Source organism: Parus major, chromosome 10 (genome assembly GCF_001522545.3).
Source record: "Parus major isolate Abel chromosome 10, Parus_major1.1, whole genome shotgun sequence".
In the NCBI taxonomy this organism is placed as follows: domain Eukaryota; kingdom Metazoa; phylum Chordata; class Aves; order Passeriformes; family Paridae; genus Parus; species Parus major.
In genome coordinates, this window is record NC_031779.1 from 876625 (window position 1) to 903993 (window position 27369).

Consider the following 27369-nt stretch of genomic DNA (forward strand, 5'->3'; position numbering starts at 1 on the left):
CTCCAAATACCAGGAACACTCTGGCCCAGAAATGCAGAGTTCAGCCTAATAATTCAAACACATTCCTCTGAGCATCGCCAGCTCCGCGGCTGTAGCCTTGGAGATAAAGACAAACTCCGATGTTTCCAACTCTGCATTTTCCAGGGCCTCAAACTAAACCAGAAAAGTGTATTTCCAAAGTTAGCAAAGCTCCCTCTCAATGAAGAAGTGGATATGAGCCTTGTAGAGAAGGCTTTTTTAAGGAGATGACACCAAATCTTCCCCATGTCCATCAGATGGAAACCACTCTACCTGTATTTGCTGAACAACAAAATATATTGCATTTTCTGCTCTTCAGTACTATTTTCCAAATCTCCTTAATTAAAGGATAATTCAATTTGTAGATATAAGAAAAAAACCCTCAACTGAACTCCACAATTTCCCACATGAGAGACTCAGGACTATTCCTTACACCTACCAGCCTCTATTTAGAATATTTTGAATCCTGAGGAAAGCACTAATTCTTCAAAAAAGCATTTTACATTATAAAATCTTCTTTGTCTCTTTTTCTTTTGTTTCTTCATTTATTTATTTTCTACTTCTTCTCCAAGCCCATCAGATGCTTTGCTGAAGTTTGGATCTGCTCCACTTTGGAAAGCACTCAAGCAACAAATATTTGGGAGACAGCTCCCACCCAACTCACCACACCAAAACTTTGCTTCCCAAACCTGTTGTTTCTCAAAAAAACCAAAAAATTTTGATTTTCTCGATGATAAAGCAAATTAAGTATAAACATTTTCTCCTTATGTTGGGCTTGAGGATTTTTACCCAGCTGCTTTCACTCTCCTTTGGTATCCTTCACAGAGATCCTTGGCCAAGATTTTTCTCCCAATTAAAAACCTTAAGTAAATCTGCCCATTTTGGGACAATCAGTAAATCTTTGGTCTCTACCACAAAGTCACTGCAGAGGAATTGTGTTCTTTTGTTCTTATTTCCTTTCAAATGAGAATAGTGTGGATCTGGACAACACTGGCAAAAAAAAAAAATTAGATTTTTTTTTTTAAATTATATTATGGGCAGAAATTGCTCAACTTTTCCTTTTTTCCTTTTTTTAAATATATTCATATATATATATTCCCTAACTATAAATAATGTTTTTCATAAAGGCCAACAATCCTGATTTGTCTTGTGCTGTGCTAAATTTTTAATTATTTTTAATCTTGATTACTCTTAATTAATATTGTAACATCTTTTCCTTTATTCAGGCTGTCCTTATGGCTGTTGGTAGTCAAGCTGACCCCAAAAACCCCCACTCAGACTTATTAGATGAAGATTGTGCCAATTTAGGAGATCTCTGAGCTAGAGTTGTCTGCAAGTGGTGGGACTAGCAGGCAAATCTCATCCTGCCCTGCCTCGTGTCCTCCCAGGGCTGGGATGAGGATGAGCTGAAGCCTTCGTCTGTTGCAGCCCAGAGATCCTTGTGGGGCAGGAGGAAGATCTTGCTCCCCATGGCTCTTCACTCCAAAACAGGAGGTGTTCCCTTCAGCACGGGAGCAGGGAGTGATGGTGGGACACCAACCACCCAGGGAGAGAGAGCTTTGTTAACTCGCTGATGCAAAATGGACATAATTTGGTTTTTATATTTTACATGTTAAAAACAGATTATCTACAAAAGGTCTCCACCGTTTTAAACTCTTCAGATTCTGCCTGTCCTTTCATCTTCCCTATCGCAGCCTCTGCCTGGAGAAGTCCAAATCCCCAATCACAGTGACAAAGCCAAATGTTCGACTGTCTGGCACGACGTTTATCCCTCATCCATCTTAATTAAGGGAATAGAAGGGAGCTGCAACCTGCTGCTGTCGTTAAGGCAGATCCCTTCCGCAAACACGGCAAACAATGATTTTATTTGCCTACCCTGAATTGCTGCCATGAGCTCCTGCGCCACTTGTGCAACGTGGGATTGGGAGAGGATTGTTCTACCGCCTTCCGCCGAGCTTTAACTTAACCTCTACGTAATATTTAACCTTAAACAGCAAACAAACCCGAGCAGCTCCCTGCCTCTACCTCCCTGAAGTGCCTTACTTCTTTTAACTGATTCCTCTTGGATTTGTCAAAGCCATTGGGGCAAATCAGGAGGCGCTTGGTTAAACTTCTTTATATCCTTAAGACGCTGAAACAACAAAATGCAATCCTTGTGTTGTAGAAGAGGTGAACAACAACGCCCATGCCAGCAATTCCTGGGTTAAGGCTTTTTCAGTGACATGACCCTAAGTGATGACAGTCATCGCTCTCCTCAGTGAATGCACTGACTTCTCTATTGCCACAGGAATCACATGGGGAAAGAGGATGTACACACTGCATTGCTGCAGGGCTGTAGTTAGCACAGAATCGTGACATCTTTGAGGTTCAAAGAGACCTCAGAGGTCATCAAATCCAGCCGGTGACCAATCACCACCTTGTCAGCCAGACAAGAGCCCTAGTGTGACATCCAGTCATTCCTTCAACGCCTTCAGGAACAGGGACACTGCCTTCCTGAGCAGCCCATTCCAACACCTAGTCACACCTTCTCTGAAGAAATTCTTCCTAATGTCCAACCTCAACCTCCCTTGAGGCAGCTTAACACAGTGTCCTCTTGTCCTGTCCTTTGTTTCCTGGGAACACAGCCCAAGCCCCACCAGGCTGCACCCTCCTGTCAGGGAGCTGTGCAGAGTGGAGCAGGTCCAGCAGAGGCTGCAGAGATGAGGAAGGGTCTGGAGAACTTCCCTGCTGAGGAGAGGCTGAGTGGGCTGGGGCTGTTCGGCCTGGAGAGGAGCCCCAGCTGAGAGGGGCCCTCAGCCCTGGGTGTCCCTGGCTGTCCCTGGGTGCAGGAGGGGCAGAGCAGGGCCCAGGCTCTGCTGCAGGCCCAGCAATGGCACCAGAGCCATGGGCAGGGGCTGATCCCAGGAAGCTCCATCTGAACACGAGGAAGAACTTTCTCACTGTGCAGTGACCGAGCACTGGAACAGATTGTCCAGACAGGCTGTGGAGATTCCCTCACTGGAGATATTCCAGAACTGACTGGACACAATCCTGTACCCTGTGCTCAGGCTCTGCCTGAGCAGGGAGGTGGCACCAGGCACCTGTGGTCCCTTCCATAACTAATCACAATTTCTCCATCTCCCCACTGTATAATAAAATAAGTGACAATAACAATTTCTTGTTACAAATAGTAATTCCTGCCCTATAAATAAGAGGGGGGAACCTCTCTCCCTTGAAGACATGGAGAACACAGTCAGAAAATTATCTGCTTGCTTGGGATACAATTTCTGAGCTCAGCAGGACACCTTGTCATTGAGCTGTCAGGAGAGGATTTGCTCCTGGGGCAGCAAACCCAAATGCTCTCCCAGAGGAGTTTAGGGGACAGCATTCACATTCCAGGTCCAGAAAAGCCATGGGGATGGCAGAAACCATTAAAAAGCCCAAATTTGTCAACTGATACCAGCAGAACTGGATGTTGTCCTACAAAGGTTCCTTGTTCCCAGGTTCTTCTGCTCCCCACCAAGGGCTGCAGCACAGCACCCACCTGGCATCCACCCAGCACCCAGCCCAGCGTGTCAATTCCAATACAAGCTACCCAGCCATGAGAAAAGTCAAAAGGGTATCAGTAAATGCTCCTGAAAAGAAAAAAAACAATCTGTATTTTAAGGGGGAGAAAGGGGAGGGATGGGAAGAAACAAAATCCCTACTAAGGCATTAATTTCTTACTCCATGACTAGAAAAAGATGGTGCTGTATTAACTATGCACATTAGGGATAAAAAGTCCTTGTCTTGGTTATCAAGTCTTCATGGGAGCCTTACTGAACAGCAGCAACATGATCTTTTTATAAAAAAACATTATTTATCAAAGTGCTACATTATAATTACAGCATTTGATAAATAGAGAGAAAAAGGAAAAAATAAGGTGTCAGAAAATGGGCCCTTCCTTCATTTTTTGTTAAACATACACCTTGAGATTCAAGTTTTACCAAAAAAAGCCGAATATAAACCCAAGTAACAGACACGCTAGTGGAATAAGACAGAGAAAGATACTTAAAAATGGTATCAAGTAAATTGTTGATTGCTGAGCATCATCTGGGTTTGCATGAACACGTGGTCCTTGCCAGGCTCAGATTCAGAGTTATATTGTATAGATACATAAATACTAATAGACTCTGGATAGCCAGAGATCCTGGTACTTAGGGATCCATAAAGTCTGGCTATCTAGAGATCCATAAAGTCAGGGTATCTTGAAAGGTGAGCACTCCACCCAACAAGGTCAGGGTTTATTTGACATTTCCCTCCTGGAAACAAAATAGCTCCCAATTCTTAAGGGTGGAGGAAAAGCAGCTTCATATAAACTTGCTTTAAGAACAAATCCAACTCCCCATTGTCATCTCAGGGCAGAAACACCAGTTTTTGTCATTCAAGTGCAATAATCTGGACTTTGGAGTAATGAAATATTAGCTGAAGATAGCAAGTAATAAAAAATAATTACAATGTTAGACCCAGGCACTGATACAGCCCATCTAGATATGCCAGGAAGACTCTACAGTGAAAATACTGAATAATTCAGTGTCAGAAACAGGGATGAACAAGATGCTATTTGATACAGAGCCTGAAACTGTAAAACCTCCCCAGCTGAAGAATCCCAGCATTTTGCAAGGCTGGTGAAAAGCAGTTGGTGCCTGAGCCTTGCTGTGGGAGTCCTTTGTGTCAGGCCTGCACAAATTCTTCCCACATTAGGCACCAGCTGGATAATCTCCGTGTGCTGCTCTCCCTCTAACCTTTCCAGGCGCTGGCGAGGCAAGAATGCAGAGGGAAAAAATCCTGGCTGCAGCATTCACACCTACCCCAAACTCAGATGGCAGAGCACTGATAATTGCCCATGTCATAGGTTAAAAATGATCAAAAGTGAATAATGAGCAGAAAAATGTATCTTCCCTCTCCCTTTCATATAAATCCATTTTTTTGCATATAAAACTTTTAGAGTCACATGATACAACCCAATTATTTAAAAATCAGTGTACTGGAAACTAAACATTGTGAACCGAATCAGAGAATCTATTTCTTTTGTTAAGTGTTTCTTCTTTCCCTAAATATCAATCAGTGTCAAACCATCACACCATTTTAATGGAATTTGTTTACCTCCCATTAATACTGTTCCAAGTAGGGAATAAAAATGTAAATATACCCACATTTTATTTCCCATCAATACTGTTTCAAGCAGGAATAGGGAAAAAAAAAGGGAATATAGTCAAAGTTTACCACTGTGTCCCAAAGTGTACCAATGCTAATGTATCCCATTAGCATTGTTTCAGGTAAAAATATGAATATGGCCCGTTTGCAAATGTCATTTCTCAAAGGCAAATGATGACACCCTAATTTTTATACAAATCAAGTATCCTCTTACCCTGGTTCCAGAGTACAGGAGTTAAGAGTGTGGGATCTGCCAGTGGAGCTGGGTGCTACCTAGGATAACTCCAGGTCTGGCACACACAGGAGAAGCAGTGGAGGCTGGGTGCACAGGGAGCTTTCACCCCTCTGCATTGTCCAGTGCTACCCGAACCTACTGCAAGTCCAGGACACACCTGATCATTCCAGTTAATTGATTTTTTTAACGTGACTCAATGGCTCTTTGTTTGGCTCTGGAAACATTCAGCAGCATCTACTGCAATTCCAGCAGTGTGGAGTCGTTCTGCTCACACCTCACAGGGCCACAGCTCCAGCTGCCAGGGCTGAGTTCAGCTGTGAGGACCCCGCGCATCAGCACAAGGTCCTGGAAAATAATATTCAACATATAGATGCTGCCTGCACTTCCCTCTAACAATCCCATAATCAGGATTAAAGAAATAAGAAAAAATAATGGCTTTCAGCTTCCCAGGCCTTCAGGTGGCTACTCTGACTTCCCCCACAAAAGCAAAACACACATTGCACAATATTGCTCCAGAAACCAAAAAGCAGCTCCAGCTGCTATTCCTAAGGTTCCTGTGCAAGCCACCACCACTGGGAATGCAAATAGCAGGGCCATGTCTACAGAAAGCTCTCTGCAGCTCTTTCCAAAGCAATTCAAGCAATCAATTCCTTTTTTTTTCTGGCAGAGATGCTGCAGATGCGTATCAGCTGTGAGGGGCAGCAGCAGCTCCCCTTGGCCACCGCCTGTGCTCCGAGGCCTCTCCCAGGAACACAGTTCTTAGCTTTATTCTTTTTTTTTTTAAAGCAACTGGGAGATCCCCACTGGGATGTTTGAAAAGGCAAATAAACAGCTGCTCAGACAACACATCTGCTGTGTTTAGCTGCCATGGCTGTACCCCTGTGACAAACGAGATGCTGAGAAAGGGACTGATGGAAAAATAATCTGGTGCAGACTCCTTTAGACCAAGGTTCATTCAATCCCTGTCTGAGGACCTTTGGGCTTACCTGAGCCAGGAAGGAACTTCCTACTTTTGCAGTTTTATGAAGAATTAAAAAAGAAATTAGCAAGATGCTATAAATTAACTGAGCTCCCCAGAAAGCTGAAGCGTGGTTCAGGAGGACGGAGGATGCTCACAGCCGGAACCATGCACCAGTACAAGGTAATGATCCCATCCACATCTCACCTCTAAGGGCTACACTCCAGAAAAACAAGCGGGGATTCCAACATAAAGTTCATCTGGATGTTTCTAGCTAATCTAATTAAAGAGAAAGCAGGGTTTTAAAACACCATTCCAAGTTCACATCAAGTTCCCCAGATTTGGGATAAAATATACCCAGGGATAAAGCACAGTTGTCCAGGTAGAGCACAAATTGAATCATGGCACGATTTGGATCAGAAGGGAACCTCAAAGGTCACCTAATCCAACCCCCTGCCCTGGGCAGAAACACCTTCCACCAGACCTAGTCGTGCAACCTCTCCTCTCCCTGAATAATGCTTCCAGGGATGGGGCAGCCACATCTTCTCCAGTGTGGAGAAATTCTTCCAACCTAAATTTCCCCTGGCACATCTTAAGCTCAGCTCTGCTGAAGAAGCAAGTTCTTACAGCTTTAGAAAAAAATGGGTGAAAACTGAGAAAAAAATATAAAGAAAATCACCTGTTTTTTAAAAAAATTGGAATCTTGTTATTGGAAAAATTCGTATGGTGTTTAAGGAATATGATTTATGACAAATAATACATAAATATGCAAATATTTTAAAATATCATTTATCACCAAAAGGAGCATATTGCAACCATTCCAAGAAACATCACTACAACAAAATTTTCCTATTAAATCCCAGCAAAGGAAAAAGAAAATCCATAGGATTTAGAGCAAATACACTTTTAGAGGACACGCCTGGTCTCGGTACACACTTCAAACTATGTGCAACTAGTGAATGATGTCACTGTGTTTAGAGGGCAGTAACAGCTTGTCTTTGCTGTCCCCAAAAGTCCAATTTGGACAAGACTCAGGAATCTTGTGCAACAAAAAAAAATTAAAAAAAACCCAACAAACCAAACAATAGCCTGAAGCTGTTCAAGAAAGGTAAATTAGAAAAACAGAGAAGCTAAAAAAAAAAAATCTTAATTTTGCTCCACTTCCGCTCCTGCTGTGTGACCATGACAGCAAAGGCATTCCCAGGAACAGGAGGTTCCATGCACTTGTCCTGCCAGAGACACTTTTCAAGCAGAGAAAGAGATCAACAGATCCAAGTGAGCTGTTGGTTGCTCCATTCCCCAAAACAGAAGCACAAAGAGCTGTGTCGCTTCCTCTAAAAGACAAACCTGAGCTGAACACAATCTGATCTTAAATATGAAAAGGGAAAGCAAAGGGAATGCAGAAGGTGTCTGGAGGAGAGAAGAAGCACAAAGGAAAAGAAGAAAAAAAAATTCCCAAAAGTTTGGTGTCTACACTTCCAGAGTTTATTCAATTTATTTCGACCACAACTCAAAAGGTCAAATCTGCAAACAGTTTGCAGAGTAATAAAACCCAAAGCTCTGCTCTAAAGATCCCTTTCTTAGGAAATTCTAGGATGAGAAGAAAAAGCAGAAATATAGCCACTTTATCTTTCAGGCTGCCTGATTTGTGACTATTTGGTACTGGTGCTAGCAGAGCAGAAGAAATTCTGGGTTACTCCCACTTTTTCCAAGAGACCTGGAAGCAGACAAAGCACAACAGCAGCCGTCCAGCTGCCGGAGCGAAGGAATGCAAACTTCTGTTCCAACAGCAAAAAAAAATATAACAGATAGGATTCAGGATTTTTTTCCCCTCAAAAACAGCTGCAGATCTTGCGAAAGGAAAACAAAAGACTGGAGTGCATCCCTGCCCTCCACCTCATCCCAACACATACAACCCGCCAGACACTGGGGCTTTGAGCAACCTCATCTACTGGAAAGGGAGCCAAGGAGAGGAACTACAAAGGTGCTTTTGAAAGGAAAAGAAGATTAAAAATTAGGAAGAAATTCTTTCCTGTGATGGTGGGGAGGCCCTGGCACAGGCTGCCCAGAGAAGCTCCAAGCCCTGTTCATGGAAGTGTCCAAGGCCAGGTTGGATGGGGCTTGGAGCAACCTGGGGTAGAAGAAGGTGTTGCTGCCCATGACAGGAGGTGGAATGGGATGATTCCTTCAAACCCAAATCATTCTGTGAAGGATCCCCAGGAGAAGTGAGTGGCCACCATCCAAGAGCCACGCAAGCAGACAACCAATTCCTGAGAAAAGTAGAATCTAAGAAAAAACCAATTCCCCACCTTTCCATGGAGATCTCTCTTCTCCACCTCTGGAAATCTAACCTGGACAGAGATGCTCCTTCTGACACCGCTAAAGAGAACCACAAAACGACCTTGGTCCAACATGACACATTAACCAACGTATCAGAAACTAAAGAGCATGGAAGTGTTTCAAATAAATAACAGGATTGCAGGTGGAATAACAGGACTGGGGGTGGAATGCAATAGTCTCCATACCAGTTTTCTGAAATTAATGTGGTCACCAGTGTGGGTCACCACAGTAACCACTATTAATTGCAGACTATGGGAGCTTGGTCTGAGGGGAGAGGGAGAAGATGCAGACACCAAACCACTTCCATGAATCATGGTTTCCAAGGACATACCTGAAAAGTCAACGGCCCAGTATATTTAACTTCTAATATACAGGAAGAGTCCCCATAAAAGAAACAATAAGTGGCAAAATCAAGCACTCACGGTTAGAAAACACAGTTTTGACCACGAGAGTTACCTTTGATTTCTTCCCCAGCTCAAAGAAGCTGAGTGCACAGAAACTCCATAAATACAATATTATCAATACATCATGTGCAATGAATTTTCGTTTCAATATACTAGAAAACGGCTACTGATAATTCTCATTTCCATTTTCCCACTGAGAAACCACCGAGATAAACCAGCATTAAGAAACAGTTGAGTGAAAACAAAGCATTAACAAATCTGGCAGCAAGCCATCTGCTGAATTTTTATTTTTCTCCTCTTTTTTTGGAAGCAAGTAGGATTCTATAGGTGGAAACACAACCTTCTCTCATTGCTAACGCTGTTGTCACTTTATTATCAGTATTTAGCAGATAACTTGAGAGCAAGTGTCACAATAAAACCCCAACTACTCAGGTTTGGAGTTTTTTTCACTGTTAAAACATTTCCACACTACTATCATTTCCATCTTACCTCAAGCACTGGGCCAGCTCCAAGAATAATCTGTTCTACTCCACTGGCAAATCCCTTCTGGCTGAGGGCAGTGAGGTGATGAATCAGAAAGTTGGTGCTCTGTGTCTTTCCCGAGCCGCTCTCTCCTGAAATCACGATGCACTGGTTCTTCTTCCTCTGGAGCATAGCATGGTAAGCCACATCTGCCACAGCGTAAATGTGGGGCTCCAGCTTTCCCAGCTGATGGTTATCGTACATCTTTACATACTTGGGGTTATAAATAGGTAGGAACTTGAAGGGATTAATAACAATGAGGATACTGCCAACGTAGGTGTAGATTTTCTCCTGCTTGAAGCGATTTCTGAGATTTTCCAGGAGCGTTTTCTCGTTCAGGTCCGGCAGACCGCACAAGTCATCGTAGTCCTTCTGCTGGGGCTGGGGCAGGAAGCCGCGCTCCACCATCCTGCGCCGCTCCTCGGTTACCCGCAGCCAGGACTGGAGGCTCCCATAGTGGATAGAGCCATCCAGGTTCTTCTCCCGCAGCAGGAAGCGATAATCCTCGCCACTGATGCGGTTCTCCAACGCCATGCGCGGCCACAGCATCATGCGCTGCACTGGGCAGTCCGTGGGGTTGAGGATCCATTCCTCCCCTCCGAACTCCTTCACCTCGGCCAACACGTAACATTTTGTTTTCTCGAGCTGCAGTTTGTTGATGAGCGAGTCGATCACCTCGGCGGCCGTGGACGTTTTCCTGGCGGTGATGGGGCAGTAGATTGTCCCCTCTGCGATGCTCCCGGGGTAGATGTGCAGCGTGTACTCGCTATCCTCAAAGCGTCGTCTGCCTCCAACATCATTTACACTCATATTGGATCCTTTCCCATCAGTCCCTGTGCTGCATAGTCAGGACTGCGCTGTATCTTGTCAGGTCATCACGTTAGCAAGGCTGAAAAAACCCAAAATCAAACCAGGTTAGGTGCTATCCTACAAATACCCCAAAGCTGCAGCAGATAAAGGTATTCAACACCCAAACACAACACACCCAACACTACTCAGATGTAACTCCCCCAGCACCTCAAGCTTTTGCTAATTTTGCCCCCAGTCTGAGGTATCAGAAAGATCCTCTAATTTTCAGTGAAAATTTTCTGAGCAACACACCAGGCAACCTCCTGAATCAATCTCTGTGTGGTACTCAGCACCCACAAATTTTAGCTGCTAAAACAAAAAGGCCATCACCTTCCCCTGCACACCTGGCCCTTGCCACAGATACATTTTTCCACGGTCCTGGGTCAGTGGAGATAAACTTTCCATCCTGTCTGGGGGATTTTGAAGCCATGTTGATTTAATCAGCAGCACTTTTTCCCCTACCAAGTCACCCGTTTTCAGAGATGTCCATATCTTACACTGGATATGAATTATTGCAACCAACTCATTTGTACATTGCACTTTTTATTTCTCTTGTACTGCTTATAACCAAACAAAACTGTATCTCTGGCACTGAAACAACAAATGTGTGGCCGATTTCTCAAACTTCACCACTACAAGAAGATAATACACCACCAGCAGCTCCAAATAAAAGTAAATCCAGAGTTACACGGCCCCAGGTCTCCACCAGTTCTAACAAACTCCAAACTGCCCTGGAAGATGTTAAGAGTTATTCAGATAGAAAGAAAAAAGAGAACTAGGGAGAAAAACAGGGCCCTCAGAACCAGGATTTGGGCAATCAGGTGGCAGTGACACTTTATACAGATTAAAGTTTACATGATGCACATCTTAACATTATTTGTAATGTTAAGCTTTTCCTTGAGCACTGCCCCACTGGAGCAAGACCTCATAACTATGGCAGTTCCCTTATGGCATCAACAAAATGCTCAAAAAAGGTCAAAAAACATGAAGTCAAAACCCACAACAGTTTAGGGAACTTCAGATATTTGATGCTGGGAAGAATACTCAGGGAAAGCATTTCAGTGATCACCCTGTTCCTGCAGTCTCCCACAAGTTTCCAGGTCCAGAAACTTCAGTCCAAGTACAGCCACCCTCATCTTCTACATCCACTCCAAGGCTGGGACTGGGAGAACTGTTTCATTTCTGAGGCCCTCAAACGAACAGCACTATTTTATGCTGTATTGTTTCTCGCTCCAATATTTCATTAAGTATATTATCCCCAGCCACGCGCACTTCAAAGCACAGAAATTAATATGTCCCAGTGAAACACATCTGGCAGGGATTCATGGCGCATTGCTTGGTAGCAGGACATACATTATACACCGGGAAGTGTTCCAGCTGCTTTCCTATGGCTTTACTACAGGCACAGATGCAACAGGGATGATGTCAGGGAAGTGCTGGGCTGGGCTTGCTTTGTGTAGCTCTGCAACTCCAGCATCAGCTTTTCATCAAGAAGGGGGAACAAATCCCCCACTACACTTAAGCTTGATAATTCCTCATCCAGATTTTACTTCAAAGCTCAGGCCAAGAGGGATGGCTGTTTTTATTGATGTTATCAGAGCATATCCAAGACTGCTGACTCACGTGAAAAGTGCACACAGGACTTTAAGTTGGTTACCTTGAGCAAACTGACCTTGCCTCCTCCCTCCTGCACACTCAATAAATACGCTATAAAGCATCAGGCCGTTCCACCCCACCCACCCATCTCTAGAGATGTTTATTCTGCATGGAATTGGTGTAACAACAAACACCTGTGCCTTCTGCATCCAAACATGAATCCAGCAGGGATGCGAGCCAAGCGTGAACCCCATGGAGATGCTAAAAGCCTCAGCAACTCTGGGGACGTAGAAGAGCCAAGTCCTCCCCACAAAACCACTCAAAGACCAGAAGCTTCCAGATCAGAAAGCAAAGGGGTGTTAATCCGAGCCTTATAAATCCCAGGGGTGCCACAGGGTTTTACTGGTAACAACCCCAGACATGGCTTGGAGTGTTGAGGGAGGTCAAAGCAGTGTTAATGAAGTTAATTGGTTGTGGTCTCCCATGCCCTGCTGCACTTGAGCCTGGCCCTGGCTCAGCATCCAACACACCTTGTGCATGCAGCTGGCTTTTCTGAAGCATTTTGGAGAAAATAATGCAATGAAATATGCATCCTAAGGTAATTAGCATGTATCAGGGAGAAAGGTTCTCTTAACGACAACCATTCCAGCAGGCTGTTGTATTAGCTATTACATGACTTGAAAAATTACTATTTTTACATTTACACATAAAAAATTAAATGGGAACATGAAAAGAATGACACAAAGTTTGTACTTTGCCACCCATTAATACTTGCTCTAGGCAATATTTTAATTAAAGGCCTTTCAAGTCACTACATGCTTAAATTTACAGGTGAACATGTAAAAATGATGCTACACTTCAGTCATTTATACATTTTGCCTATTACAAACTCCTGGGAACACTCTGGCCAAAAATTCATGGACTCTGCATGCCTATGAAAGGAAACACTTCTGGCATTTGAAGTCAATACAGAATCATGGAATGGTGTTGAGTTGGAAAAAGTTTTAGAGCTCATCTCATTCCACCCCTGCCATGGGCAGGGACCCCTTCCACTGTCCCAGGCTGCTCCAAGCCCTGTCCAGCCTGGCCTTGGACACTTCCAGGGATCCAGGGGCAGCCACAGCTGCTCTGGGCACCCTGTGCCAGGGCCTCACCACCCTCCCAGCCAGGAATTCCTTCCCAACATCCCATCCATCCCTGCCCTCTGGCACTGGGAAGCCATTTCCCCCTTGTCCTGTCATTCCAAAGTCCCTCTCCAGCACTCCTGGAGCCCCTTCAGGCCCTGGCAGGGGCTCTGAGCTCTCCCTGGAGCCTTCTCTTCTCCAGGTGAGCAACCCCAGCTCTCCCAGCCTGCTCCAGCCCTCTGACCATATACTTTCAGCCTAATATTTTCTATATCCTTTTCCATGTTTAAATGAAGATTCTTCTCAAATTAATTCTGATTGCTGAATTTACTCAATTTTACTACACTAACATAATTTTATTTCCAACATAAAAAAGCACAACCTCCAAACATGGTTACAAATTAATTATATTACTTGGGCTCTCCTACATAACAAAATCAATTACTATTTCCAAGGGCAAGGCTCAGAGTGTCCTGATAAAACTGACACTAATCATCTGATTATTAGCAAGTTGACAGAAAAGGACTAAAACTTTGATTGCCAATTGGGCTTTGTACAGACTCTAAACATGTAAATACTGGTTGATTTTCACATTCTATGTGATCTTTTGCTACATGATCACATTTTAATACACATTCAGAAAGACCAGCCTCAATATGTTCATTTTCAGGGACAGCATTAGCAGCACGTGGCAAAAATCCAAAACAAACTGTCCACTGGAAGCATCCGAAGCCGGCATAAATAATCTGTGACAGCTAAAGCCTGAAATCATGTGCAGAGTTTGCCAAATACCGAATGATTTGGAAAAAACAGGGATCAGTGTCAGCATTGAGGCTGCTAAAGGGGCAATTCTGGAAGCAAAGTTCACTGAGTTTATTATAACATTCCCTAAGCTGGCAAAGGACTACAGAAACAGGGAAGCTTTCTCCCCATTCCAAATCCTCAGGGTTCCATTCTCAGGACAGCCTGGATTTATCCATCTACCAGCACCTCCCAACACACACTGTGCAGGGCAGTAATTCCTGGTACAGACAAACTTATAAAATCTGATAAAGAAACCGCCAGTCCAAACATACTTCACTGCTTAATCTGAATCTATGGGCACAAGAGCTCTCTGGATGTTTCTCCTGCAGCAGCCTTCAGCCCTGTGCTGCTGGTACCCAAAATAAGACCTTGGTGACACCAAAACTGACACCAGACTAACACATCCGTGCCAGCAACACACAGGAGGAATACCCAGGTGGAAGCTCAACTTCTCGGTTGTCATTGCACCATTTCACATGTCACATTGCACCATTTCACATGATCCTTTCAGAATCTGCATAACATATAACCCTCTCCTTTTGTCATCTTCCTTTTCCCTGCTGTGTTTTTCCCTTCCCACTGTTTGCTGATGGGAGAGAAATATAATTATTGCCACTTAATCGCTTATGTGGGCACCTCTCAAAGAACTTCGTGTGCAAGTACAGGAGGAGGTGGTACCCAAAACACAGATTTATGCACCCGGGTATCTGGTGTGGGGAAGGAGCAAGGTGCAAAATTTCTCTAAAATTATTTTCATCCAAAAGAATGGAAATTCTATCACAGGAGAAGTGAGATTTGGAAGCATTACAGAGATCTCAGAATGGTTTCTTTTGGAAGAGACCTTTAAAGGTCATCTACTCCAACCCTCCTGCAATGAGCAGGGATGTCCTCAATTTGATTTGTAATCACAATTCAAATTTACTTCTTAAAGGATAATAAGCTTGGATATGAGAAAAAAATACCCATTAGCACTCCAGGATTGTCCACGTATAAAAGAAAGGTCATTTGGCTGGATTTCAGAGCAGTTTACTTGGACTGAGGAACCTAAGCAAGATGCCAAAGGAGTGAGACAACTTCAATTAGAACAGAAAATGAAAGCAGAAGTGAAGACACATTCCCAGAAGCTCTGCAGCAACACAGGACCCTGCTGCACTGAGCCGAAACAAAACTCCACACGCACCAGCAGTGAAGACACATAGGTGATGAATGGCAGCAACATCCCAATAACACATCTAACTGTTTAGGGAGATTCTTTCCTCTCCCCTTAAAATTTTCCATTTGGTCCCAATTTCTTTGAAAGAAGAAATTCTTCTCCTTTGCTAAACCCACTTTGTCTTGCTCAGAGTTCAAGGCAAATGTGAGTGAACCTAAAAAAGTTGGTGTCCTTTCACTTCCTGCAAACCCAAGTTTTGAGTTAAACTTCCTCAATGTCCCCAGTCCAAGTGAGATTTGTAAACTGGGGTTTGGCTGTTGCTATCAAGAGCCATAATAAAAGGAGTGTCAACCATCCTGCCTCAAGCAGAAGGTAGTATCTCTGGAAGTGAAGATACCTGTACAGCCAGAGATGCCTCCTCAGCCGCCAAGGGGGATTCCCAGTACACAAAAGAAGCAGTGACACAGCACACCCTATGTAAATCATTCCCAAAGACCTACAGTTGCCCACACTGGAACTAAAATTGTTTGCAAGTGTTCTCTAAGTTGTTCCTGAGCTCATCAGCCTCTTCCATGGCCTGAAAAATTTGAGACAAGTCATATCACACTGGTTTTCCCTGTGTCTTTCAGTTTTACTCAGCACTTAAAGCAACTCTGTTGCCTCCTTGTCTGTTCACTTCTATAGTTGGGGATGACATTTGAGTTTCAGTTTGGCACCTGGGAGCTCCTTGCTGGGCACCAGAGGTGTTTCCTCCTCTGTTTCAGAGATGGGCTTGGATCCCCCATACTTTAATCAGACATTGACATTAAGAAGTGCATGGATACATAAAGCACCTCAGTGGACAATAATCCCTTCCAGAGCCTTGAATCACCTTGTCTTTAGGTTTTGGTAGTTTCCTATGGCATGACAATCACTCAGTGGTTCCTCTTCTTCTAGAACTGGAAGTGGGTGAGGATGTTGCTATCTAACACATCCTTGCTGATGCATCTCCTGTGGAAATTTCTCAACTGCTACCAGACCTTTCAGCTGAGACAAAATGAAAATGGGAAGAAAAAAAAAAACAACAAAAAAACCCTCCAAAAACCCAAATCCAAAAAAACAACTAAAAAAAGTACAAGAAAAGCTGTTGTGAAACTAGTTGCTTCTAAAATGTTACATACATTTCTGATGAAACAGGAACTGAATTAGGATGTGAATAACAATAAGGATCACTTATTCTTTCCCTTGAGGTCAAAGCACTTTCTGTGCAGAAATGAATCAGCATCCAAGGAATTAACCTGGACAAGGCAGTGAATGAACTGAATGAATCCTGCCTCACCAGCTGGAGATGCTACCAAAGGCACAGATCCATCATCTGTGGTGCCAAAGAAATGAAAATTAAATAAAGGAGCTACAAGAAGGCTTGGTGAGGTCTTGACTGAGGCAGCTGCACAGGAGAAGTGACTTCCATCTTCACTTCCATCACAGCATCTCTGCGTGATGCTGGGAAACCCAAATAAATGGTGCAAAGAAAATCCTATCCCAGATTGTTCCTCTGTCTTGATTTCTCAATCCTCTCAGATTTGAGTCACTGAATCTTGACTTCTGGAAGCACTTCTGTTCTCCCAACACATGCCCTTACAAAGAGAATGGGATCCCCTTGGCCTTTTTTTTTTTTGTTTTTTTTTGCCAGAAACCAACAAATTAGTAATATAAAAAATAAAATTTAAAGAAACAAAAGGAGTTGCTGGATCCTCTCTCAGGCTGCAATGGTAGCAATGGTAGCACCTGTTTAAGTTAATTTGCTGCTCCCATATTCCCTATATGACTAATGAGAGCTGTCAGAAAATGGCAAGGATTAACAAAAAGGCAGAGACTAAGGAAGAGCCTGGTGTATCCGGAGTGTTTTGAGTCCTGCAGAGAAACAAATCCTTACTACATATTGCTTTGCTGCTTCTAATGACTAATGAAGTCGTCACTGGCCAGAGGTGAAACAACCCTGTTACAAACACCAAGAAAAATCTTTTATAAAACTGATAGAATTACATTTACAGCCCCTTCAGGTTTTCCTGGATTAACTCCAGGCTCCAGCATCATCTTCGGACACAGCATCCCGCACCAACACAGCAATTCTGTTCACATGAACAGCCAAAATATCAGATTTTTCCAACCTGACTGGTTGGATTTGCCCCTCACAGGTGGACATGGAGCAGTCCAGCCTCTGGAAATCCAACTGGAAACAAATCTGGAGCTGATATCCCAAACACACACATCACTGTCAAATCCCACAGCGATGCAGGCACAGAGCAGAGCCAGCAAGCACAGAGACAGCTGCAGAAACTGTAAATGGACTCAGGATTCCCTTTTAGCTCTACAGTCTTCTGCCCAGCTATTTATATTTTGGTTTGCAACTAAAATTTCACATGTAGAGCCTGAAAACCAGCAGCACTTACAATAAAAACAGTTTTGAAGCTGTTAAAAATGAAGGATATGAAGTGTAAGCAATGTTGCCAAGGACTAAAGGAATTCACACCCAGGAGCATCTTCCAGCCCCAAAATAGCTGCAGAAAATACCTTCTGAGAACTCAGGAATTACACCAGCGATAAGGACAAGATGCTTCTATGCTAGAGGAGCTCAAGAGCTTCAGAGAACAAAACCTGGGGACATCAAGGATTCCTTCTCTTCCTAATGCAGACCTGCAGGAAGTAGGGGCAGCCTGAGGACTGCTGTGATGTAAAGGAAGCTCACTGAAGGATGTGGAGGCACTCCAGGACCACTTCCAGCTCCAAGAAGCACCACACTTGAGATAACAGCTGAGAAAAAGGCAGAAAGATTTACAGAAGCACCAAGAATTGCACAAATACATTGTGCTGGTACCTAAATGCCAGTGAATCGCTGCATTTGGAAGTTTTTGAAGATAACAGAAATAAAGGGCAGCTCATTAAAGGAAAATTTATTTTTATGTTATCACCAAGAAATTATTTCTCACCTTTTTGATGAAGTGGCAGAGTATTTTGAATATTGCCATATATATTACATATATAGATAGATCCATATCAACTACACATGTCAATACACTGATATATTTACCAGTATATAGACCCATGACAAAGGATTTTGTTGGGTTAAAGAATCATGTCCTCCCTTAGATCCTCAACATGGATCTTTCCTCAGCATTTTCTGTCCCTGGGGAACTCAACTCACTTCCAGCACAAGCCAAGACGAAGACCAACACCTCTCAGCCTTGCTCATTGTGGAGTCCATGGACACAGGAAAATAAACATTAAATCACTATGGAAGTGATGATACCTGTGCTGTATTTCCTTAAAAATATAAAATTAGGGACAACTTACATAACTGAATGTCACTATGTTATTTCTGAATACTAGGTCAAATAATAATTAATAATTTCAGATGTTTTTCCTGTAGTGTGAGGAGCTTTGATTTTATTATGAAGAAGATAATTCAGCTTAGGAGCAAAGTCAAATTTCAGTGCAATAGCACCAGGAGAAGATGTAATAATGTGGTTACTGATGTTCTTTCTCCCTTTCCTCATTTTATGGAGGATTACGGACCATGACCGACAGCAAGGAAGGGATGGTTTTAAAGCCTGCTCACAAAACACTCTTTTTGGCAAACAGTCCATTTCAAATAAAACTTTCCAGTGTTCCCTACACAATTTTATTGCATTTCCCAAGAATTATTACCTGTGACCCACCAACACAAACCCATGAGCTTTCTCTTCTGCCAAGACGATTCTAACTTTCCTCCTGATAGGACATTTACTGTTCAAGATCAAAATGAACCATACAAATTAACTCTGGCTGGGCAGCAGACAAATCCCTTTTTTTCCCATTTTAGGTAGACCATTCCTGTTAATGAGCAAGAGTTTAAAAGGCTGACTTTTCTGATTTTTCAGCTCGGTCTCCTACTTCTTAAGCAACTCTACAATCCAGCTTTTATCAAGCATCTGAATAGGAATAAAGTAATTTTTGGGAGTCCATAATCTTACAGTGCCATGTGCCCCTGTGGCTGCTGGTCTCTTCTGCTACAAGTCAGAATTTTCCCAAAAAAATAACTGAAGCTTCCACTCCAGCCCATCCTCATTCTTTTAAACCCTCCTTAAAGACAGGAACTTAAACCCTCAACTAACTTCACCCTTCAGCTGCCTCTCGTCCTTGCACCTCCTTCCCGTTTTCCACGGGCGATGAAATCATTTCCCCACAGAGAATCATCTTCTCTGCATTCAATGAAGGTCAGCCCTCAGCAGCAGGAGCTGCAGTGTCATCAGGAAATCAAGAGACTGCTCCTGGCTGGATTTAGTTTCATATTAAGTAAGAGGTGATGCCATTTGTTATCTGTCCCCTCTCCACGTTCAGTGTCTCAAGCAGCTTAGTGATATTTAATCATCTAAAGATTTTATCAGGAAAACAGAAATAACTTATAAATAATTAATATATTTTAGGGAGTTGATCTCTGTAGCCAGACTGTACAGGTACCTTCTACTCCTTTAAACCAAGCAGCTCAAAATCCTCCAAAATTAGTGTTTCTTTTCAATGCAGAACACTGAAAATCCTGTAGCACCAACATGAAAGCATTGTGGTCCATGCAGGAGCAAGATTCTATTATCCAGAGACTGATTTAAGGCTCATAGTAACCTACAGATTCTCTGCACAGTCTATGCAGCACAAGTCTTAGAGCACTAAGAACTGTGCTGTCGAAGATCAAAGGGAAAAGAATATTAAAACTGTACTGCCAGATCTGGCTTACTTACCTTACAAAGGAAAAAAAAAATCAACCAAAAAACCCCCCCCAAAAAACCCCAAAAAACAACAACAAAAAAACCCCACCCCAAACAAAAAAAACACCAAACAGGATGAGTCATACTTTAAACAAGACTTTCAGCAACTAGTTCAGAGGAAAAAAAATTGTCTTTTTCCTCTAAAGGTCATATTTTTAAAAAATATTCAGCCCACAGATGATGATAATTTACAAGCAAGAGCAGGAATAGGATGCTGGATTTAAATGAACCGCAAACCAATATATTCTATCTGAAAATTAAACTGTCAGGCAAATGCCACAACACAAGTGTGGCTTTTAAACTTGAGGAAGAGTGTTCTGAAAGCATCAGGACTAGAAACCAAAAACAAAAGCTGCCTCACAATGCGAGAAGTAGTAAAAAATCCCTTGAATTAGAGCTGACAGCTCCACTAAAAATAGTTCTTGGCAGCTACCTGAAAAACAGGCTTTGTAGTTCTTTGAAAACATTGATATCAGACAGAGAAGCAAAAAGAACAAACCCAAAAAAAGCAGGAGCTAATCCTTAATTGAAGTATTTCCCTTGTCCCAAGTTCCTCTCCAGCTCTCCTGGAGCCCCTTCAGGCCCTGGCAGCGGCTCTGAGCTCTCCCTGGAGCCTTCTCCTCTCCAGGTGAGCACCCCCAGCTCTCCCAGCCTGGCTCCAGAGGGGCTCCAGCCCTGGAGCAGCTCCGTGACCCCTCTGGACTGGCTCCAGCAGCTCCACGTCCTGCTGCTGTTGGAGGCAGCTCTGCAGGTGGGGTCCCAGCTGATCAGAATGTGAAGCACTGGACAAGCAAAATTCAGCTCCTCCTTAAGGTCCTCACTGATGGATCAGATGGATCACATTCCTGATGGATCAGATACACTGACTGGAGGCAGTAGAAATTCAGAGACGCTTGATGACCAGCATCAGGGAACCAATAAATCCATTAGGAATGTCATCATTCACCTTTTTTTAATTAAATAAGCACTAAATTATCAAGGATCTACATCAGATGCTCTAACCCAGAATTTTGCTGTAATAAACATTTATTTTATGGTGCCTCTGGGTTATTTAAAGCTGTTTCTGTGGGCTCCCACACTTTGTGCTAATTGTACATCACTGATAGGATTAGGAGGAAAGCATCCCTGATTTCCAAACCTCATAAACAGGTACATCCCTACAACCACCCAACACAAAGAAGGACAGATAGAACCTACAAACAAGGACTAAGATGACACTGAGAAACAAGGACATGCACAGACAGTGCATCTAATTTGAATCTTCCTTGTTTGGGGCAAAAGCTGGAACAATATCACAGCAGGGATCAGGATGACATCCTGCACTTGAGTAAGAGCTTCCACCTCTCCCAACCAAGCTACAGCTCGACACAAACTTGGGGAGCAGACAAATGTGGCTGTAGAGAAAACAAAATTCGAAAGCACATTCTGGAAAATAAAATTATTTTATAAATCACTGTATATATCCAATAAGGTAGCAATTAAGTCAATTGAGATAACAGCCTGTATCTCATTATATTCTCTGGGAAAAAAACCCATCTCATCTGGAAGCTGAAGATCTGGTTTCCTGAGAGATTAAGCAGCAAAAATTGAAATATTCACTGGACTGGCAGCAGAATCATTTCAATGCTCCAGTGAGTACAAGTTAAACCTGAGCATATTCAAACCAGCACGATGGATTTGCTTTTTATCTGTACTTTCATGTGTCCTCCCTTGTCTTTAGGACTATTCTTCCATCCAGAGTGTCATGTTGGGGGTGACCTTTCCAATTTTTTTCCACTGGCAGGCATGATTTCTCATTAGGATAGAGCACTGCTATGAAAAATAAATTCTGATCTGGTCCATCCTCAAAAAGGGAAGATTGAAACAAAGAGAAAACAAACGTCCCCAGAGCATAGAGCAGAGAGAGAGGTCAGGCATCCTCAGATGGCTGAAGAAATTAGATGACAGATTGCAGCAGCCCAGTATTAAACATCTCCAAGATAATTCCCCATCCCAAGGAAACCATCACAGGGAGAAAGAGAAGCTCCTCTAAGCCAGGTCTGCCAGACTGCTTCTCTGACATCTGTTCCTGCATTTTCCACAGGCCGCTCCCAAAGCGGCTCCGGTGACGGATTTGCCCTAATTGCAGGCAGCGGATAATCGCCCTTATCCTGAAACAGGGTGCCCAGTGCAATGTGGAAACATCTCCTTCCCAACTCCTGTGCTCATTTCCTACAAAACCTGTTCTAAATCTAAAGTCTCCCACGGGACACCTTGGCTTTGAACATGTCTGAGGTGATTCCATAATTACTGAAGGAGTATAAGCTTCGGTTGCTGGGTTATTCCCAGAGAAAGTCATGGGGCCTTCTCACCTTTTACTTTCCACCACGTGCCAACCTGTCTATCCCAATTTTTCTCTTCCATGTTCAAGCAAAAGCAGAGGCTCCTCCTTCCCACAAAACACACAGAGCTCCCTGTCTTAGCACAGAAAGCCATCGATTACATACGACACAGGAGGTGAGATATAAACAACCCTGCAAAAACTGCAGCACGTTTGGGTTTTAAGCCTCTTCCTTAATAAAAAATATTAAGTATATTTTGGATTTTCTGTGCCATCAGTAAAGAAAAAGACAATTCTGCAATGAGCAAACTCACAGTGAGGAACTGGATATAAACATAATCCTTTTGTTTCTTGAAGCTCTTTAAAAATTATTATGAGCAACCAAATAGCTTCCACAAACTTGAAACAATTCCTAAACCTGGCATCCCCACCTTTGGGAGGGGACAGGACACAGCCAAGGTCAGCCATGCATTATCTGGAGAAACTGAAACACGACGCTGATCCTGGTGGAACAGGCTCAGGTGACACAAGCGGCTTCATTTCCACCTTTTATTTCCATGAAGGACAACTGAGATGGGAATGACAGGCCCTCCAGATATCCAGATCTCAGTGGTTTTTCACAAGCACATCTTCACTTAGAAAATACATGGATTTCTCCAACACATTTAGGAGAATCCAACATTGATCACAAAAGAGAACCCATACTTTCTGCCACACTAAAATACAATGTTATATCACAAACCTCTCCCTGAAGTTCACAAGCACCTTCCAAAATCCTGCCTAAAGGTATTACACCATTTACTTTTCTCAAGCTATTAAATCCTTAATTCTTATTCACTAAATTGCAAATAATCCAGGTGAAATATTTCCTGTGCATGTGTCTTATCTTTTTCATACTCAAAGGATTTATTTCAAAACATTCATCTCCCCAACTACCAACACACTTCTAAATTCCCCAGGAATCATTTTATGTAAAGCAGAAGTTTGGGGAGGGGTTCAGTAAATCCTTTTAACCGAACGCTTTCAGATTATGACAAATTATTCCACTGGCATGAAGCCAGCACAACTCTCCACAGCAGAAAAAGAGGTCGGGCAAATCCAATAACGAGTATTTAAAAAGACAAGTCAACATTCAATTTTCTCGCTGGAGGCAAAGCAAGGTCATTATGGAACAGGGAGGGGTGGGGAGGCAAAATGGACATTCAGCAATAAAATAATAAAAAAAACCAAACAAGAATATTCAACCTATTGGGTTTTGGAATTACTTCCACTCCATTTCACTGGCAGAATTAGAAACATTAGGACAGCAGGCTGCCACAACAGGCAGGTGCCTGGGGCCATGACATCCAACAATCCATCCCCTCTGCCTTCACCCCGCAGCCATCGGAGTGTCTGCAGCAGATGCCACCTCTCAGCTCTCATCAGGCACAGGGAGACACAGCCTGGGTCCGACGTGCCCAGAAGCTCCTGGGATTAGCTGCCGGCATGAGCACAGCGGGAAGAATGTGCAGGTGGGTCACCCCTGTAAATTTACCAAAATACACCAAGGAAAAATTCAAAGTGCCCCAGAAAGGAATTGATGACACAGGGATCTCAGCAGAAAGGTTTGGAGGAGTTGTCTTGGTTTGCCAGGTTATCTTTCAGACAGGACCAAAACAGAACTGATTTCTTTACCATCACTGATATTTTCAGTGTTTATGTTTATGTTTGAGACAAAATGATAACCAATGTTCTTTCTGTTCACAATAGGCCAATGCTCATGTATCACCCTATAAAATTCTGTCCCCAGTATACCAAGCCCACCTATATAATGAGCACAGGAATCACAGACCACAGAACAGAAACCAGAATTTAACTGACTGTTCAGGACAGAAAACTTGTATTCTACCCTATGCTATCTTTCATCCTCACTTAAAAGTCCCTTCCTGCAGAAAAACAGCCTAGGATTGTTATCCTTGTCTGTACCCTGGCTGCAGGCAGAAAGCAAACCAAAGTTTCCCAGATATGTAAGTACATAAATGTGTTTGTGCTGTCACTGTTTGGGGTCTGACAGACACAGGGGAACCCATTCGTTCTACTCCTGCTTGTCCTTGCTGACTTTACACCTGAGCCTCAAGGATTTTCCACTTTCCTTGAGCCTTTCCAATGAAGCCTGAGGTAAAACTCATCAGAAATTTGACTTAAATATCCTTAGCCATGACCTTTACAGGATGATCAGGCTTGAAGGGTAATTTTTTTAATGAATGAGGGCTTTTGGTTGTTATCCTTTTTAAAGCATGTTTCTCTGAAATACAGATTTGGGCATTTTTTTAAAATTTTATTTATTTTAAGTGAAAGATGACCAAGCTCCTTGTCCTCACATTCTATAACCTGCTGGTTTGGGATTCCCCCCATCAAAAGTCACCCCAGGCTCCCATGTTGCCATGAGGAAAGTACATGCTGCATCTCCATCTTCCAAACTGCTACCACTGAAGGGATTCGCTTATTTATCATCTAACCATTGGCATCCCTCCTTGCAAGTCTCGCTTATCACCTTTATCCCTGTATCACTTAGAATCCAGCCACAGTCCTCAAATCAACTGGGTAGAGCTTTCAGTCTCAATAGCATAAAATACAGCAACAGATTTGATGGAATAAAGCTGCTCCCAAGTGATTAAAAAATCCCAGAATTGTTTGGGTTGGAAGGGACCTTTGAGATCATCTCATTCCAACCCAATCATGAGCATGGACCCCTTCCATTACACACCATCCCTTTTTAATTGTTCAATCTCTTTTATAAAGCCAAATATCAGCAGACATATTTTCAAAACATTCTTCCCTACTACAACCATGAATTCATCATTTATATTAAAGTACATAATTTCTACAAAAGCAGTAAAAATAAGTGTTCTCGCCGCACTGTTTTGTCAAGTTAAAAAATATGGCATTCTGGTTTGCATTCATTCTGTCTTCATTCATCATTAAAAAAATCAAACTTTAGTTAAAAAAAACCCCAAACCCTATGGAAGTGTGTGCAAGGAAGAGATTTCCTAGCCTCAATTACCAAATAATCCAACTGAGTGTTTTTCCCTCCAAACTTCGGTCACATCTGTAGTCCAAGGACAACCTGTTCACATCTAACACAAATCAATTGAAACAAACTTTGCTCAAAGACAGCGGTAACACAGATTTGTTTAATGAAGGTTTCTGCTTTTTTAGTACCATCCAGATGCTTTGAATTTGCAGCTTCAGTGCATTGTTCCAGTAATTTGGGTAAATCAGTGAAGCCTTGGCAGCCATTTGCAATTGCAGCTGAGTTTGTTCTTCATAATTTGTTAGAGGAAAAAAATCCCAAAAGAGACTGGGCTTTCTCTGAGTACGCAGTTCAGTTTTATAATTTACATTAAGTACTTAGCTAGGGGGATTTGAGCAGGAGAGATCCTCAATCCCGCAAATTCATCACAATATTTACATTCCTACATTCCCCAATAATTAATGTTATGGAAATGATGGTTGCTTTTTAAAGTTAACATCCCACTAGCAGCATAGGGCGTTAAGTCAGTCTAATAAACATTCCAGAGTGAGTACAGGATCTCCTTGTCCTCGAGTTTGTCCTTCCTGACTCCTCTAAAAGACAACAGGAGACGGAACCTTCAGAAAGTCATCAAGATTTCAATGAGACACGTGTGGCTCCCCCTGTACCTGAAAAGCAGAGCACATCTTGGCATTACACAGGAAAGTAAATTATAACCACATAATTATCCCTCCAGAACGCCTTGAAGAACATATGGCATGGAAATGAAACTGCCTGAAATGGATTAACTCGGCTGCGTGATGAGATCCACAGAAGGGAGCGTGAAAAAAACATTTCAAAATGCATTCAGTGTAGGATCCCACAGCTAGGCACATTCATCATCCGGATAAGGTAATGACACCAGGAAATGAGCTAAGTAAATCCAAGATTGAAGTTTCATTTTCTGAAGTGCATCTGTTTGGCTCATATTCCCCTGAACCTCATCGTTCAGCCACGCTGGGTCTCATCTCAGAAGCAAAAGATGCAAGAACATAAATCACAACAGCTCCTCCAATAAGTAGCCATGGCAAACATGTTTTTAATTTGATTTTATAAAAAAATTAACTGCATCCCAGCAGGTCCTTGCCACAGCTCTCCATGAAATCTCCTTTCAGGTTGTCCTTTACTGGCAGGTTCAGAGATTTTTTGGGTGGTGTGCCGAGGGAAGTTAAACCAGCTGGTTTTTTAGAAGAAAATGAGAAGCACTGGATTGAGCCAAAAATTTAACAGGGACGGCACGTTCCTGCAGAGGAGGTCACATCCTCCAACACTCCTTCTCCGTGATCATCTGGGCACTGCTTTCTATGTTTGGGAATGAGGAAAGCCAAAACTGAGGTGGGCTTACCATGGAGACAAACAGCCAACTGAAAACATTTCTAGGGATGGCGAGTATTTTACTTCATGTGCCAACAGCATGAATAGCTGGCCAAAACTCTATTTGAACATGTCCATGGTGTGTGACTCTGACTTTGGATCAGGCTGGTAGAAAAGGGGTTAACTTGTCCAAATGAGTCTAGTGGATGCCCATCACACCAACCACCAGAAATCCTGTCAGGCTGAGAGACCTACAAAGCACTGGACATCGAGGTTTAGGGGAGTTTACAAAGGAGGGCATTCATGGTCTCCATGCCTGAGGGCTCTGCTCACCAGTCCAGGTTGAAGGTGAACAACCCAGGCAGATGATTACTGGACCAAGACCAACCAGATGCTAGGAAGTTTTAGTCCCATGAGTTCTGCTGGCAAACATTCACAGGAGCACAAATGGGAGGAAGAACCAAGAAAGACCCAGATACACAGAAGCTTTCAAAATTAACATATTGATATTTTATGATGTGTTCAAATTGAATTTTGAATTGTCTCCACCAAAACCAAGCAAGTTGATGACTATTTCATACGTCCCACTTGACTGCAAACGCTGATTAGGACCAATTTTGTCCAACTACAGCCTCCTACATCCCCCTCCCCTGTCTCTCAATATCCCGTTATGTCTCCAAGGTTTCCCTTTACCAAAACCAGAACAAATGAAAGCACCATTATA

At 42.9% G+C, this 27369-nt stretch overlaps 1 protein-coding gene across 12 annotated transcripts in view; it reads right to left on the minus strand.

Moving 5' to 3' along the window:
* The window catches only part of MYO9A (myosin IXA), a 171949-nt gene that overhangs the window by 130874 nt on the left and 13706 nt on the right, over positions 1 to 27369 (minus strand). For all 12 annotated transcript variants that reach the window (XM_015639046.3, XM_015639048.3, XM_015639051.3 and 9 more), the window contains exon 2: positions 9620 to 10541. In XM_015639046.3, the coding sequence (XP_015494532.1) occupies positions 9620 to 10462 (843 nt within the window). In that variant the 5' untranslated portion in view covers positions 10463 to 10541. The remainder of the gene's footprint in view (positions 1 to 9619; positions 10542 to 27369) is intronic.